This window comes from Micropterus dolomieu, linkage group LG16 (assembly GCF_021292245.1).
Source record: "Micropterus dolomieu isolate WLL.071019.BEF.003 ecotype Adirondacks linkage group LG16, ASM2129224v1, whole genome shotgun sequence".
Lineage (NCBI taxonomy): Eukaryota > Metazoa > Chordata > Actinopteri > Centrarchiformes > Centrarchidae > Micropterus > Micropterus dolomieu.
Window position 1 is genome coordinate 7,834,551 of NC_060165.1, and position 15,921 is coordinate 7,850,471.

The 15,921-nt window shown below is 43.3% G+C and overlaps 1 protein-coding gene across 8 annotated transcripts in view; it reads left to right on the forward strand.

Annotated features, from left to right (window-relative positions):
- sox5 (SRY-box transcription factor 5) overlaps positions 1-15,921 on the forward strand; it is a 183,406-nt gene that overhangs the window by 148,251 nt on the left and 19,234 nt on the right. For 6 of the 8 annotated variants that reach the window (XM_046072160.1, XM_046072157.1, XM_046072158.1 and 3 more), the window contains 3 exons: positions 4,162-4,288; positions 7,693-7,778; positions 15,677-15,841. In XM_046072160.1, the coding sequence (XP_045928116.1) occupies positions 4,162-4,288; positions 7,693-7,778; positions 15,677-15,841 (378 nt within the window). Of the gene's footprint in view, positions 1-322; positions 332-4,161; positions 4,289-7,692; positions 7,779-15,676; positions 15,842-15,921 lie in introns of those variants that run through there. The other 2 variants (XM_046072164.1, XM_046072159.1) reach the window with 2 other exon arrangements.

Sequence of the window (15,921 nt, forward strand, 5' to 3'; positions counted from 1 at the left end):
CCTTGGAGTTTTTAGCGCGCCGCGTGCCAACCAACCTGTTTCGCACCCCATATGTTAATTAGCGGCCACATCTTCATTATGCCGCAGCGGCGCTTTAAGTTCAAGCTGTGCCGCCTGGCGCGCGGTGAACGCAGCCTCTACTCGCTGCCAATTATCCAGCTCTTGCTCCCCTCTCCGTCTCTCCTTCTCTCAGTCTTTCTCCCTCTCTTGTTCATTTACTTCCCGAGACGTTCTCTCGCCAGGAGGAATTGTCGACTTCTCTCTTCCTTTCTGCCCTCTTTGCCCCTGTGAAAGTTCTCAAGAAAAAGTTTCACACGTTTTCTTTATATACGTGAGTCTTTTTCCCGAGTTCCGAGTATTTTTCTTTGTTTTGCATTCCGTTATCACTGATTAGAGGATTTTTTTCAGATGAGTTCCAGTTTTGTTTGTTTCAGGTTTCTTTTTCTTTTTTTTTGACAAGGAGGGGTTTGCAGATAAAAAGCGGAGCCCCATATTCTCCATGTCGGCAGCCTACAGTAGCAGCAGTGTGATGTTTTGTCTGTGTGTGTTGTAGGTTTTCATGTTCGCTTTGGGCCTGATGTGAAAGAGAAGCTGGGGAGTGCGTTATTCCCCAAAGCGCCTGCTGTTTCAGATGTGCCTTTTCCTTTATGTGGGATCTGGAGATTGTCTGATAGATCTGGCCTCGCTCTCACTTTCCCTCTCTGTTTCTCTCACCCTCACTTTCTCTCGCAGGCTTTTCTTTCCCTCTGTCAATGCATCTCTTTGTCTCTGATTCTTATTCTCTGATTTGGGAGAGCTCCCACCCCCCGCCCCCCTTCTCATTTCTTCTTCTTGGTTTCAAAGTTTACACTATGATCACGAGGCTAACACACATAGCTCATAATCCACTTTAAGGTATTGCATTATTGTATATCCAATATTAGAAGAAGAATATCAGATTAAGTCATTTTGCAGATGGTGAAGGAACTTAAATGGGAAGGAATGCAAAGGGGGACCCTGATGAGGGAGACTGATCCACTCCAATATCATATGATCAGCTTGTGGACAATCCCCCTGTCCCCCTCACCCCTCCACACACACAGCCTGTGTTTCTCCCTGTTACACTCAGCTTCCTCTGACCCATGTTTTCTGCCTCATATGTGTGTGTGTTTGTGTGTTTGTTACCCTTTGGAGGTCATCGTATGTGTGTGCCAGTGACCATGCTAGGCTAATGCTGCTGCTCATCAGCTCAACAGCTGTTACACACATATCCAACTCAACGATTACACCAGCAACATATGGGAGGGAATGGCGCTCCATTAACCATTCTCTCTTTTATTTTCTCTCTGTATGTTTCAGGGTCTTTCTCTTGCCATTTTGTTCTTTTTTTTGTTCCTTGATCTTCTTATCCCATTGTGGAGACTTACATGTATTGTGCAACAGTCCCTAGGCTGCTTAATGTTTGCCTATTGTATGCAGGCTTTTTATTATGATAAAGAGGCAGATATATATAAGAGGAGAAGAATCGGAAATTCTATGATATTTAAAATTTGAATGAAAGAAAGCAAAGCCATGCACACACACACAGACGTCATCCAGTAAATGTGCCAATGTGTTTATGTACAGTATATATGTATTACAGCTGCCACGGACTTATCTCCTCTCCTCTCCTCCTCCCTACGGTACATTACAGTATTGCTAGCCAGCTCCACTCCAGCATATGTCCAATTAGGCCTGAAAGGCAAAGCGGAACTGTTCTGTCTGTGATTCGTCCCCGCGGGGGTCCTGTCCGAGTGTTGCGCTGGAACGCCTCTCCCTTCTGATCGCGGAGGCACGGTGGTTTATGGTTTACCAAAATGGTGGAGTAATTATTGTTTTTGGTGTAAGGGGGAAACAGGAGCCGCTTGAAGAGAGCGCTATTCCCCTGCGCCGTGATAGTTTGATTACAGTGCTGCTGGCTGCCGCATGCCGACACACAGGAGGAGGAGTAGGAGGAAGAGACACACTCACACACAGAAACACACGCTCATAGGTATTTACAGTACACAGGCATGCATACGCCCAGGGAAACTTGAGTATACACACACAGGCAGGGAAAGCTGGGAGCACTGTTAGCACTGAGAGACAGCCACTCTCTCTCTTTCTCTGTTTACCTGTCGCAAGCATTAACCACTTCAAGTGTCCGGCGCCTAGACATTGCCTGATTGTACCGTGACACCACATCCTTATGATTGTGCAGCCATTTCCAGCCATTTTCATCATTCCACATCAATTTTCTACATCAAACAGCTTTTACCTACCCATTATCTTATTCAGCCTAGCTGCCATCCTGGCAAAATAAGGGAAAAGGGAGAAGTAGGAGAGAGGGTGTTAAAAAGGTGCGTTGTAAAGAGAGAACAAAGTGCTTTGCAACCAGGAGAACAGGTCAAAGGCCTAAAGACCCTATTGGGGATTTGATTTTAAGGGGCGCTCCACCAGTTTTATACATGACATTTAGTTTAATTGTCATGAGGAGTATTAGTCATCCTAAAACAGTTGTATAATGTCTTCTGTGGCTCTGGAGGAGGAGGACTGGGAAAATAACCCCAATGATGTCATCAGGGTTATCTCAGTTTCATGTATAAAAAAATCTTGTTGTACACCTTTGGACACCAATTGCCTTCCAAAGCCATCCTTCAATTTTATTGGAGGTCAGTTTAAAAAGTGTTGATTTAGCAAATATTTGACCAAAATCTGTCTCCACTAATGCACCTGAGTGAAAAGAAAGAATAACTCAAGGAGTTTTACCTATTTTGTAGAACACAGATTTGTTAGATAAGTGATTCCATTTCAGGACCTGCCTTTTCTTCCTCTTCTTCTTCTTCTTCTTATCTTATTTTAGTACCGTGTAGGCGCAGCATTGTTGTATTGCTGCCATGCCCATTGATTTATAAGCAAAACTGGTGGCAAATGAAAACGCCACACTGAATGTTTCAACAAAAGCAAGTTGATTAGTGCAAATAATGTACCCTAGCTTAAGAGTTACTGGACTCTGAGTATGCGATCTTGTCACATGCAAAATGTTGCCCAGTAGTTTATAGAAACACATAGATTTATTGTTCTGACCTTTTGGAAAATTGATTAAAATTTGCACAGAAGTTGGCTTGAACTTCCTCCCTCTCTTCATATTTTTGGTTTCTATATCATCCCGGCATTACACCTCAACTTAACAGCTCAATAATATTCCTTATTTTCCCACTTGTCTCACCTTTTCCCACTCTCTCTCTCCTCCTCACTCCCTCTCCTCATCTTCTCCCATCTTTCCTCTCAAACTGTCAGTCAGTCCATCACACGCAAGTCTTTGTGTGTTGTTTTTGGCAGAACGCTGTTTAGTGCAACCATCTGTCTCCTACTTCTCTCTCTTTCTGTCTCCCTATCGTTCCTTCTCTCTCTCCCTCTCCCTTTCTCTCTCCCTTTCCTGTCGTCCCTGCCAAAGCCACCCATCGGAGGAGCTTTTTTTTTCTGCTTCTCCTTTTAAAATCCTGGAAACCTTGTGAAGTCGTATGGCTCTATGCCGACGGGCGCGCAGAGAGAGTTGTGTCTGTGCGTTTGTGTGTGCGTTGGTGTGTTTGGGTTGATGGGGGAGATTGATGTGGGGAGAAGGGAGACAACATCGTCTTCCAAATAAAAGGAAAAGACCAGCTGTTGTGAGAGTTTGGTGAACTGTCCTCATGACTTGCTTTTTGTCTTTGGATAGAGAACATGGAGTGTTTAGAGTCTGAGGGTGTGTGTGTGTGTGTGTGTGTGTGTGTGTGTGTGTGTGACTTAGTGTCTTTTCAGAGTGATGTCATATGTGTGTTCCATATCAATTACATGAATAAATAATAAATCAGCCTGAATACATATGATTCTTAGAAATTACGATGATGTAATTCAGATGTAACTGTAACTATCTTCAGAATGGTACTTAACACTGTTCTGGGATCTGTTACACACAGCAGAATTATTGTGAACATTGTTTTCAGTGTATGTCCATCATGTCTATGGATGGTCACTGAAAGAGATGCCAAAGTCGCTCATGTTTTCTTCTCTATTTCCCCCCTCGTCCTCCTCCTTTTTGTTCATCAACCCTTCCTTTTTTGCTACCTTTTTATGCCTCCTTCACCCTTTCTCCCTCCCCCCCTCTACTCCCTCCTCCATCAGCAGGTCCAGGGCCAACTCCCTCCGCTGATGATTCCCGTCTTTCCTCCGGACCAGAGGACTCTGGCGGCGGCTGCAGCCCAGCAGGGCTTCCTCATGCCCCCTGGCTTCAACTACAAGCCTGGCTGCAGTGAGTAACATCCACGCACACACACACACGTATTTTCATGAATAGGTGCAACTTTCAGTGTAAAAGAACTTTTTTTATGTGTGATGTTTCAAATGTTTTTCACCAAGCAAGGTAGAGTCTGACCATTTTCCCACACAAGGAGTTGGATTGTTTCCCAAAAGACGAGCTCGCCCCTACAACAACATCTCTCTCTTAATAGAAAAACCAGTCCAAATACACCCTTCCTGTTTACACTCTCAATCTCTCTCTCTTTATCTGTCTCTCTCTCCTTCTCTCGCTCAGTCCTTTTGGCTCCTTCCTTTTGTCTTGTCTATTTTTTGATGTATAAAAGCAACAAAATACAGGCATCCTGCAGGACATGTTTTTTTTTTTCTTTTTGGCTATCACACTCCGGCTGTGTGGCAATGTGTTGTTTACCATGATAGAGGGAGAGAGAGAGAGAGAGGGAGAGAGAGAGCTAGAGAGAGAGAGAAAGAGGGGTGGGTGCTTGCCAGGGGATGCTGGGAATAAATGCACGGTGGGGGGGGGGGGGGGGGGTGGTAATGTGACCTGCCCCAGGTTCTCCTCACATTAACACAGGACGCAGCCAGAACATGTTTCCAACACAGCCCACACACACTAGCACACACATACACACAAATGTCCAGGCAGCCAGAGATTGCTTTGTGATATCGCAAACACAAAAAAACACACACAAAAAACCCTCAGACACAGATATGTGAGCATGCACACAAACGCAAGCTCATGCACACTCAGTCCTGCCCGTCCCCCACTCCCTTAGAGTTTCACAGCTTCCCAAACAAGTCCATTCCATTTTAATTAGTGCCATATTCACCCACGCCCACTGCCCACGTAAATACCCTGTCAAGTGGTGGGCTTGTCTTTTCACTGCCTCCGCCAACTCCAACCGGACTGGCACGCTGCGCCAGGCTGAGCCGCCCCTGAGAAAACTCTCTGGCAACTTTCAAAGTTGTTGTGAATTTATGTAGTTTTGTGCTGCAGCTCTAAATAGGACATGTTTAGCATTGTGCTCTGACATATTCTCACGGCGTTTCATAGCTTAGAAAATATGAATAGATCTGCAAAGTATGGACTTCTGTGGCTGTTTTGTTTGAGCACTTGGTAAATAAAATGTTTCTATTGTCCAAGCCGCTGAAACAACATGTCAGATAACGGATAGCTGGTAAATTTTTGTGAGGATCTTTTATAAACTATTTGAAAGATTGAAAAGTAAATTCTAAACATCACTGCATTTTTTTAAAAGGTGAATTTGAAGCTGATTTTCACTTTTTCCATTTAATTCCAAAACTTAGTTGCTTAAATAAGTTTTTTTCTGAAAACACATGTACATCTCAGCCCTCAGGTAGTGAAGAAGCATTTTTTAAAGTGCTATTGATCTCAAAGAATTTCAGTCAAATTCTTGTGTTTCATGTAATATTCTAATACTTTATAGATGAAACTGAAATACATTTAAATGGGCATTCTAGTGTTTTAGTATTCACTTTCATGCGGTTGGGAGACTCACAAGAGACAGATTGAAAAAAGAATAATCAAAAGTGATGCAGCAGAGGCAAAGATATCCTCACTTTTAGTCTCTAGTGTGGGTCAGCCACACATTTCCCATGATGCAACTCAATAGAATCTTCTAGTAGGCAGTCACTGCCTGAAAAATGTCCATATCTTTAAAACTCCACGTCCGGAGTTCATAACACAAGATTTAAAAACTCAAGACTCAAGCCCAATTATGATGACATGATCGGGGTCATTTTTTCAAACTTTAGAAAGCTCACTTCAGAGCCAACTACTTTTACAGGTATTGCAGTACTGCTCATGACGAGCACACTGAACCTCTGAAAATCTGTGGAGTGCCCCTTTTTAGAATAAAAAATAAATAACATTGATGACGTCTTTACATCTCACTTCCCTCAGTCTATCTCCCTCTTTCATCGTTTGTCTGTAAGAAATTTCATCCTTGTCCGCCGAGGTTGCTATCCCCAAGCCAAAAACAACATGTTTGCTTTTCTCCGTCCTTCTCCCTTTTGTTACAGCGACCCCCAGGAGGAGCATAAATATCCACCCAGCACATGTTTGTCCAGGGAACGCGAGAGAAAAGAACCATCTCCTAGAATACACAGTCCTGAAATAATTCTTTAATCCCTCCTGCCCTCCCTTCCTGCTGGAGAAAAGAATGTCTCAGCTTTGCTTTTTGCTTCTTTTTTAATTTTTTTTTTAAAGAAACGAGTTGTATGGGAAAGTATGTCGGAAGGAAGGTCTTGGCTCATGCCAAGCGCACACATTTACATGGGTACACACATGCGCAACAGAAGGTCCTGATACAGCCCAAAGGCTGACCGCTGTTGTGAAGTTTATGTCAGAAATGCAAGTTCAAGTCCTGAGAACATTCCCAAGTTTTTGTATGACCTCCGTGTACTGTAGATTTGGTTAGTGGGCATCTCCAAATGCAAATCAGGGCTGTCAACGGGCACGTTTTAGTCAATATGGCAATAATTAAGTACAGTATTCCTCCTCTCCTCTCCTCTCCCTTTCTGGCCTTCCTCGCCCTCCATCTCTTCCCCTCATCTCTGACCTTTCTCTCCCTCCTTTTCTCTCTCTCTCTCTCAGAGTAATTACAGCACAGCCTATCTGCACCTGGTCACTAATAATCCGCACTCGTCCTTTTCTCTCTGCGCTTCTGTCATCTCCTCCACCCATCTATCTCTTGATTTATCATTCCTGACAGAGGGGGAGAGGGAGAGAAGCAAGGCACAGAGGTGGAGAGTAACTTGTGAAGAGAGAGAGATGACAACAAGGAAGACACAAGGAGAGAGAAAGTGGGAGACGGGCGAGAGAGAGACTGAAAGCAGCCGTCTCTCAACAAAGCAGGAGAGCAGTTGAGGGGGGAAAAAAGAGAGGAGAGAGCAGCAATCGGCAGTGGTGGCTCTTAATTACGGCTCTGGGGCCAGCTTTATCAGAATCCCCTCACCTCACTGCTCTTTGTCAGGGGGTATTAAGGAGGAGGACACACAATCAGGCTTTTCATTAAGGCCCTACCGGCAGAGCACACAAAGGACAGCTTTAACAGCTGCAGAGAGGGACTCAGGTGGTGGTGGGAGGGGGGGTAAGGCGATGGGAAGGCGAGGGGAAGTGAGGGACGAAGGTGGGATGAGAAGGAGGAGAAAAACAAGAGGATGAGGGTAGTGGGAGGGGGGTGCAGAGAGAGATGAAGGATAAGGGAAAGGAAGAGAGGATAGAATGACTACGAAGGATAGGGCGAGGAATGGGTGGAGAAAAGGTCGCAAGGGGATGCTAGTGTGTAAAAATGCACCAAAAACAATCACGTTTTTGATTTAAAATTAGCATGTGTGGAAAATGCTAAACTATGTGTCTTGTCTGGTTTTCTTCAGGTGACCCATACCCTCTTCAGCTCATCCCCACAACAATGGCTGCTGCTGCTGCTGCCACACCAGGCCTGGGACCCCTACAACTCCAGGTAAGACTACAATGATTTAAGGGACCAAAACCATACATTTAAGCACGAGTCTTTGAATATCAAACACTTAAACATTCAGTGAAAACATGAGAGTGATATGAGAGTGCCCACTGAGCCAAATGAAATCATGATCTTCATGATCAGAGCTCAAAAAACACACAGAACTGACAAGTGTAAACCTAGCCCATGGCTTTGTCCTGCAATACGAAGTACAGGACAGAAATATTCAGATTGACTGTCAAAGCTAATCTGTGGGTGATGCTGAAGAAACTCCCATGTCTTTTAATGCTACAGAGTTGTCTTTATTTGTGATTTCACTCTTATCATCATGATCAAAATGATGATTACATTTTGTTCTATCTATCCCCATGCACCTGAACAGACACACACATCTCAGCCAAGCTTCATGCCTCTGAAAGTGGGGAAATAACCTACTGTGTGCTTAGAAAAGTGGCCACCATGTGTTCATGTAGTCAGGTTTATTCATAAAGAATATCAGAAATCACAAAAAATTCTAACATTGCTGAAACGCAAAAAAACAAGGTTTTGTTCCGTTAAGGTCAGCGATTAGCTAGCCACATCACAGCAACGCAAGACATAGCTAGAAATAGAAAGCAGCAAAGCAAGTCAAAGAGGCTGAGCTTTGGAAAGTAAAGCTCCAAACCAAGTGTGTTTTCCTTTTATTTCAAATTAAACTTATTGACTGTTCACTTTTTGACTTGTAGTTTGCTGTTTTTCAACCACAGATGTCTGCAATTAGGGTAAGTTTAAAGAGCATCCAAACACAGTGATTTTTTTCATTTTTGAGATGCGACAGGTCATATGAAACTTTATAGCCTAAACTTTGTGTGTTCGTGTGTTATGTTCTGCATCATAAAAACATTTGCAGATTTTAACCGAGATGTATAATTTGATTGGCTGCTGGAAGCTATCCAACAGTTTTGAGGAAGAAAGCAGATGAAGAGTCAGAAAGAGACAAAACCACAGAGTGGTAAAACAGTAAAAGATGAACATCTGTTATTCCACTTAAAAAGAGGATGAATCTGACTTTTCCTGTCTACGTATTTAGAATAAGTAGCCTATCGCTTGGAAATCCTGACCCCACCTGACCACCGCTCATACACTCACTATCTCCGTCTGACCCACGCAGACAAGCACACGCGAATAAACCTCACATACTTCCACTCAGATCCACGTGGGCTTTGGAGCCCCCTCTCCCAGGGGTTAAGAGCCTGCGCTGGCAGCCCCCCCCCCAGCTGCCTGTCTGAAATACATTAACCTCCAGTGTTGTGCTTGTTCTCAGTACAGGCACTTGGCCCACATGTCTCCTTGACACGCATTACCATAAAATACAACACACACTCCCTGCACATCTTTTTCAGTTACTGTTCACACATACTCAGGGAATGATGAGAAAATATGGGTTAAAGGTTAGGCGGAGTGTGTGTAATACATTTGCACCTGTCAGCCAAACGTGCTGCCCCATATGCTTGACACTACAGGGAGAATCGAAAAGCTGTTTAATTCTGTCATGGAGAACGGACCCCGCTGTTGTCACTGCTTTCATTATTACTGGTGTGTGTGTGTGTGTGTGTGTGTGTGTGTGTGTGTGTGTGTGTAGCCTGACAATAAAGTCCTCTGCGCTGTTATTACTGCTTCAATCTAGCCATCCATATGTTCAACTGCGTTCCGACTCACTCAATCTCCAGTTGAACGGCTTTGTCCACCTTGCAATTGGATTTTTGTTTTTTTGTTTTTTTTTACCAGCAGGGAAGGGTGAGAGGACACAACAAGTGCAAAAAAACATCTCACTAGCAGATTTCTTTCTTACAATCCTCCCGGAAAAAACACACACACACACGCGCGCGCACATACACACACAAACGCAGTCGCACATTGAGATTAAGGCTTGTCAGAAAGGAACGGATTTGCCCAGGCTAACACAAGTACAGATGTCTCAGTGTGGACGGATTTCCTTTGGGATCGTCTCTGCGCCCTCATTTGATAAGGAGGTGTTTCTGCCCAGACGAGACATGACAGTTAGCTCGGGCCTCAGGTCGCCAAGGCAACACAGTGGTTTGGCGGGGAGGACACAAGTAAACCCACTTAGCCGAGACACACAAATAGAGATGGAAAATCTTCTAGGATCTTCTAATGGACAATAAAGTTCCCAGTTCCAATGACGAGTGTCTGGAAACATGCGAACAGTTGTGGACACTTGAATTACACACATGAACACGCAAAGTCATTACAGTGTTTAGTGAATTCTCTTGCACACACTTAATGTTTGGCACAAATGTTTGCCTCTTATATGTTTTGTTATGCATTTCCTCCCATACACCTCTAAAGCTGCACTAAAATGTTGACTTGTCAAGAACTACATAAAACAACCATATCTATAGTTTGAATTAAAACTTTAAAAAAATTTATTTTCGTATCCAATGGGTTTTTGAAAAAAGTGTTCAAGTGACTTCAAGTCAGTTTTCTCACAAATGAACAATGCAATCCTTAATTGAGGTACAAACAACTGTTAGTATTGGAATTTTAGTCAAATGCAAGACGCATGTGATAGTGGGTTTCTAATCTCAGGCAACGCAAGAACAGAATTTAATCTGGTCTAAGTCATGACTTTTGGTGCCTCAGTACTTTCAGAAACTTTCAATAGACTTGCTTGGGGAATTTATACTGTTAAAACCAGAATCCTTATAATGGTCTTTCTCTGGAACGCAACCATTTTGATTTGTTCATTAACTTCCTTGTAGGATTAAAAAATCAATAATTTGCATACTGGACAAACAGGATTAAAGGAGCAATTTAGTATTGCACATTTTCTGAAGTTAAGAGACTTACAAAGGTAGTCTCAGTTTATAGCCAGCCCAGAAACACTGAATTCAACATTTCCTGTACGAAACTCAATAGTGTCTTCTGTTTGAGACTACCTGATTGATACATGCTCACGTCTTTTAAACTCCTTGCCCCTAGTTTGCAGGCTTTATGATAAAACCTGTAGTCTCCACACCCAAGCCAAAATAACCCTGGTGACATCACCTGCAACTACATGAAAATATTTGTAGTTTAAATTGAATGTGCATTTGCTTACTGAATGTGTAACTTATTGTGGTATTACGCCAAAACCATTTTGCATCTCAGTCCTTCTTGGTGTCTTGAATTTGAAAATGTCTTCTTCTTTGTTAACAGTGTTGACATAAAGGAAGAAATAAGTGATGAGCAATGGCTTTGCCATGAATACGCTATTCTCTCAATTTTACTCTCAACAGCATGGCTTCGAGTTAAGTGCAGTTCTTATAAAAATGTATTAATCTCTCAATGATTTAAATCTCGTTCTATATTTAAAATATCTTCCATAGAAATCAACAGAGTAGCACTTACAGTCAATGGGTAGCTTAACGCAGAATCCTTCACAGACGATTTTCAAGTCAATGGAGGCTTTAGAGTGTACAAGGTTGGCATTTAGCATCTTAATCTGTGGGATGAGTGTGACATTGTGCATTAGAGCATGTTAATCTGGCTCCCTATTGACCCTTGATATCATTGATATTATCCACATCACACAAATGGACTAAGAAGGACAGACATAGAGCTGAGAAATGGAAAGAAAAAAGCATTTATCCAGGAAAGAGAGAGAGATTGGTGATAAAGGTGAAGAGGCAGGGGTACCAGAGAGGTATTTAGAGGGATGATCAGTTAAAAGGATAAACAGAAAGAAAGAGAAATGTGGGGGAGTGGGTTGGATGTGTGTGAGAGATTAAATCTGTGTGTGTGCGACGTGGTATAAAGAGGGTCAGTGGCATGGGTCAGGCATCATATGGAGAGGCAGATGTTGGAACATATTGTCCTGGATTACTGCACTGTACACCGGAGAGATGGACGTATGAACAACGGACAGGCGGTTAGACGGAGGGAGGGGGTAGTTGGGTGAGGGGGAAAAAAGGGAAAAAAAGAAACAGGGTCGTATGATAGAAGGTAAATGAGAAATCAATCGAGCAACTAGTTTCTCCACAAAACCTTATCTGGAAAAGAGAAATGGTGCAGCAGCACATTTCTTCAGATGTGAGAATTGAGTCAGTGTGGATATCTTCTTCTTGGCCTTAAAGGCTTATTGGTGTTGCAAGGAAATGTCATTTTGTGATAGCAGCGTGGGATCTATGTGAAATCAATAGGCAGCAGAGATAGGTAACTATAGTTAGGCAAAGCCTGCATCACCACTTCTGAACACATATTGAGTTAAAGAAAGGGAATTTTAATTGTATGAATCTATACAATCTTCTATGATATTGGTGTGCCTCTTACTTGTTTCTTTGTCTCCAACTTGTGATTACATTCCACAACAAAACATGTAGGTTGTACTGATGAAGTAATAGCACTTTGCTATAAGTAAAGTGAAAACTAACTTCTTTTAACTTTATTATTTTTTTACATTTCTTTTCAACTGTTTAAAGCAAGTGCCAAGAGGAAAATAAGCCAAATATTTGAGATGTTTGTTGTCAAAGTAAATTCCCCAGATTTTATATTGTGTGTGTGTCCTTGAGGCTGTGCCATAAAGGTATCAGAAAGCCATTGTACTATATTTTTATTTAAACTTGACCACTGTATTCATCTGTCTATGTGGGTTTTTTTGTTTAGATCAATCACAAATATCTTACAGCTACTTAAATGAGAACAAAAGCTCAAAAGCAAAAGAGACAAAACAACAGAGAGGCTGATAAGACGTAAAGATTCTCTGCTTCAGTTTTTTGTTTTTTTTCCCCTTTCAATACCAAAAAACGTGGCAACTGGAAAAAAAACATGATCAGGCAGACAGGAAGTCAGATAGACAGACAAGAATCTATTAAGATCCATACAATAGTCCTCAGTGTCCATGTAAACAATAGAGCTCAGACTTCTCTAAAGCGCCGCTAACTCTGACATCAAAGACCAGGCAAGCTGGTAATCTGACTAAAGCTGCAGATTATTGACCACGACTCACACATAGATCCCCCATACCAACATGACAGGAGAAACAGCACGGCTAAAAGAATGTACACTGTCTACACACAAACACAGTGTCAATAGCACTAATACCAAGCAATTGCCTCCATGTCTTCATTCAAAAGGAAGACCAATAATCACACGTCACCTTCTCACCTCTTGTCAATAGAGCTCAGGCATTGGATGTGGACATGCTTACAGACGAACACACAGGTGGGGGAGGGAGAATCATGTGAGCACACACTGACCAAACTAGACACGCTCACAAGCACGCACACAAACATGCAGATGTGTTAAGACTGGTCTCACATTAGGGGATTAGGGACAGGAAGAGTGAGGAGCAGGTCTTAACAGTTCAAACGAACACACACAGCTCAGCAGCAAGCCCAGCTAGTGAGTGACATTTCAAATTCCTTATTCTCATCCTGCGACTACGATTGCACCCCCCTCCCCTCACTCATTGTGTTGTTGTGTGTGTGTGTGTGTGTGTTTTCACTCCTCCGGTCACCCCAGGGGGCTTTGCGCTGTCACTTCCTGTTTGTTGACATGCATGTCGTTGTGGCGACGCTCTGGGCGCGCTCCACAGTGCCTTTGCCCTCTATACCGTGTTTGTGTGTGTGTCTGCGTGTGCATGTGTGTGAGCATGTGTGTGTGTCTCATTGCACGCCGGCCCATTGAGCAGGCTTTGAGTGACGGGAGCTGGCCTTGTAATGGAACTCAATTCACTCCGCAAATAAAGAGGCCTTTGAACCACTGGTCCGAATATGGCAGGACACACACACATGCACACATACACACACTGCCTGTGGTCCACTCGCTAGGGGGGTTTGGCTGGTAGGTAGGGGAGGGGGATGAGGAGCATTCATGCTTGGCTGAACCCCCCCACCACACCCCAAACACCCCACTCTCTCTTCTAGGAGCCACAGTGCAGCTAATTGAAGAGAAATGAGTGAGCGGAGGCTGATCTGATCTCAGAGATCTGGTCCTCCGCTCTGTATCCGCGTAGCTCGCCAGAGCATGACTGATATCCCGCTGATTTCCACATCAGCAGCGGCAGCACACCCTGTCTACTGTATGCACCTCAATTACCAGCCCCCCCCCCGAAGCTGGCACTCTGGACATAGGTTTCTTTCTAAAAAAATAAAGACATACCAGAGGAAGGAAAAAGAAATGTTTGCTAAGGTGCAACAAGACTGAAAGTAATCAGATATCGAGAAAATAACACTGGTTAGTCAGTAAAATGTGTGAAGAGCCCTTTTCTCAGCATCCAGTCTCTAAAAGCGTTTGGGTTGAAGTTAGCATAACATTTTCATTGTTTTAGCCAGAAAGTACAATTAAAGCTTTAAGAGTGAAATGAAAAGTTTGGAAATTCAATAAAAGCAATAGAAGGCTATTGTAATAGAAAAAATGCTGCTTTTACATCACTGTTGCAGTGTTAGACAGTGAATAATGTTGTTGCCACATGTGAGTGACAGTCAGCCGGAGATTATTTCAAATTCAAATGCGAGTTCCTTCCACAGAGTACTTCTTTGTGTGAGTGTGTGTGCTGCCAGTTTGAACGTGTAATTTTTTTTCTTGTTTATATAAAAAGCAATAAATGTCTTTATTTAAGGTAGCAGACCAGAGTAGTAGCTAAAGTGGCTGTCAAGAGATAGAGAGAGGTACAGAGAGACATGGAGAGAGAGAGTGATAGCAGTGACAGCATCTCTTCCTTGTCCATTTGCATAAACCAGCCTTTGTTTGACGCCGGTGGCCGACGGCCAAGCGCCAACAGAAGGACGGAAGTTAAACTCAAAAAAAAAAAAAAGGATGGTCGTCTTCCAGAAAAATCTTCCACCAGAAATAAATAATAACAATTATAACTATTCAAAAAACAACACATCAGTTACTTTTTGCTAAACAACCGTTCGCTTGCTCTTCAGAGGGAATAACAATTCTGAGAAAACAAAACAGCGTCTTGGAGATTTGTATTAGCCGACATGAAAGTAATTGAGCTTTGCAGGACAATTTTGAGGAGGAAGATGGAGAGACAGAAAGAAGTGTTTATGAATATTGAAGCTCCTTCCAAGTTGTGAATATTATGCTGTGTCTGTTGCTGTGGAAATTCTGGCCAGAGACTGTTTTGTGTGATACAATGGTATTGCATAAATATTCCCGAGTATCTTCACACCATAGCAGCTCACGCCATAATGCTTTTATTTAATTGGAAATTAATTAAATACATAAATAAGAATAGGGAAACCCTGCTTTTTTGTTTTCAGGCAGCAGTTATTGAATCAATTTATCTTTATTTTAGACTATTTTATAGCGTTTGTGTGTGTTTTTGCATATTATTGTCAGTACACTAAAAACATCGCAGGGACACAAGACATTTCTGTTATGTCCCATCTGGCGTGTAGCTTCACAAATTTCTCTCTCTCTCTCTCTCTTTCTTTCTCCGTCATCACTTTTTTTCACCTTGAGCGAGAGCCGGGCTCTCCGGCGTGACCTCGATAGCCGGAATGTTTTCCCTTTCTCCCACGATGCACCTGGAGGGGACATGGCCATCACTGGGCCTGTCAGAGAGGCTGTTAGCGCTTGTCCCATGGGGTGAGGGAGGAGGTTGACAGTGAAGATGTCCCTCTCTATCGCTCTCTGTCACACAAACAGAGGCCGGGCCACTAATGGCCCCTTCTTCCAGAGCTTTTTAGCCAGCGTCTTCTGTTTTGTTTGTGCGCTCTCGAGTATTCATTTATTCATGTTGCCCCTTTCTTCTCCTTTTTTCCCCCTCCCCCTCTCTTTTTCCCCTTTTCTTCTTCTTTTCTTACCGTCTAATACCCCCCACCCACACCCCTCCTGACTCAACTCTTGTCTGTCTCTCTGTCTTCTCTTCCCTCTCTGTCTGTCTACCTGTCTCTCTGACCTTGCAGCAGTTGTATGCAGCTCAGCTGGCGGCCATGCAGGTTTCCCCGGGGGCCAAGCAACACGGAGGCAGCCTGCAGTCCCAAGCCAACATGGGCACACACTCCCCACCCACCAACACACACTCACAGAGCGACAAGGGCCGCAGCTCCCCGCCATCAAACAAGACCAAGGTAAGGGGTGAAATAGGCCTCTGAGTGTCTGAGTGTCAGTGTGTCTGTGCGCGCATGTATGTGTGTTTAATGCTAGAAAT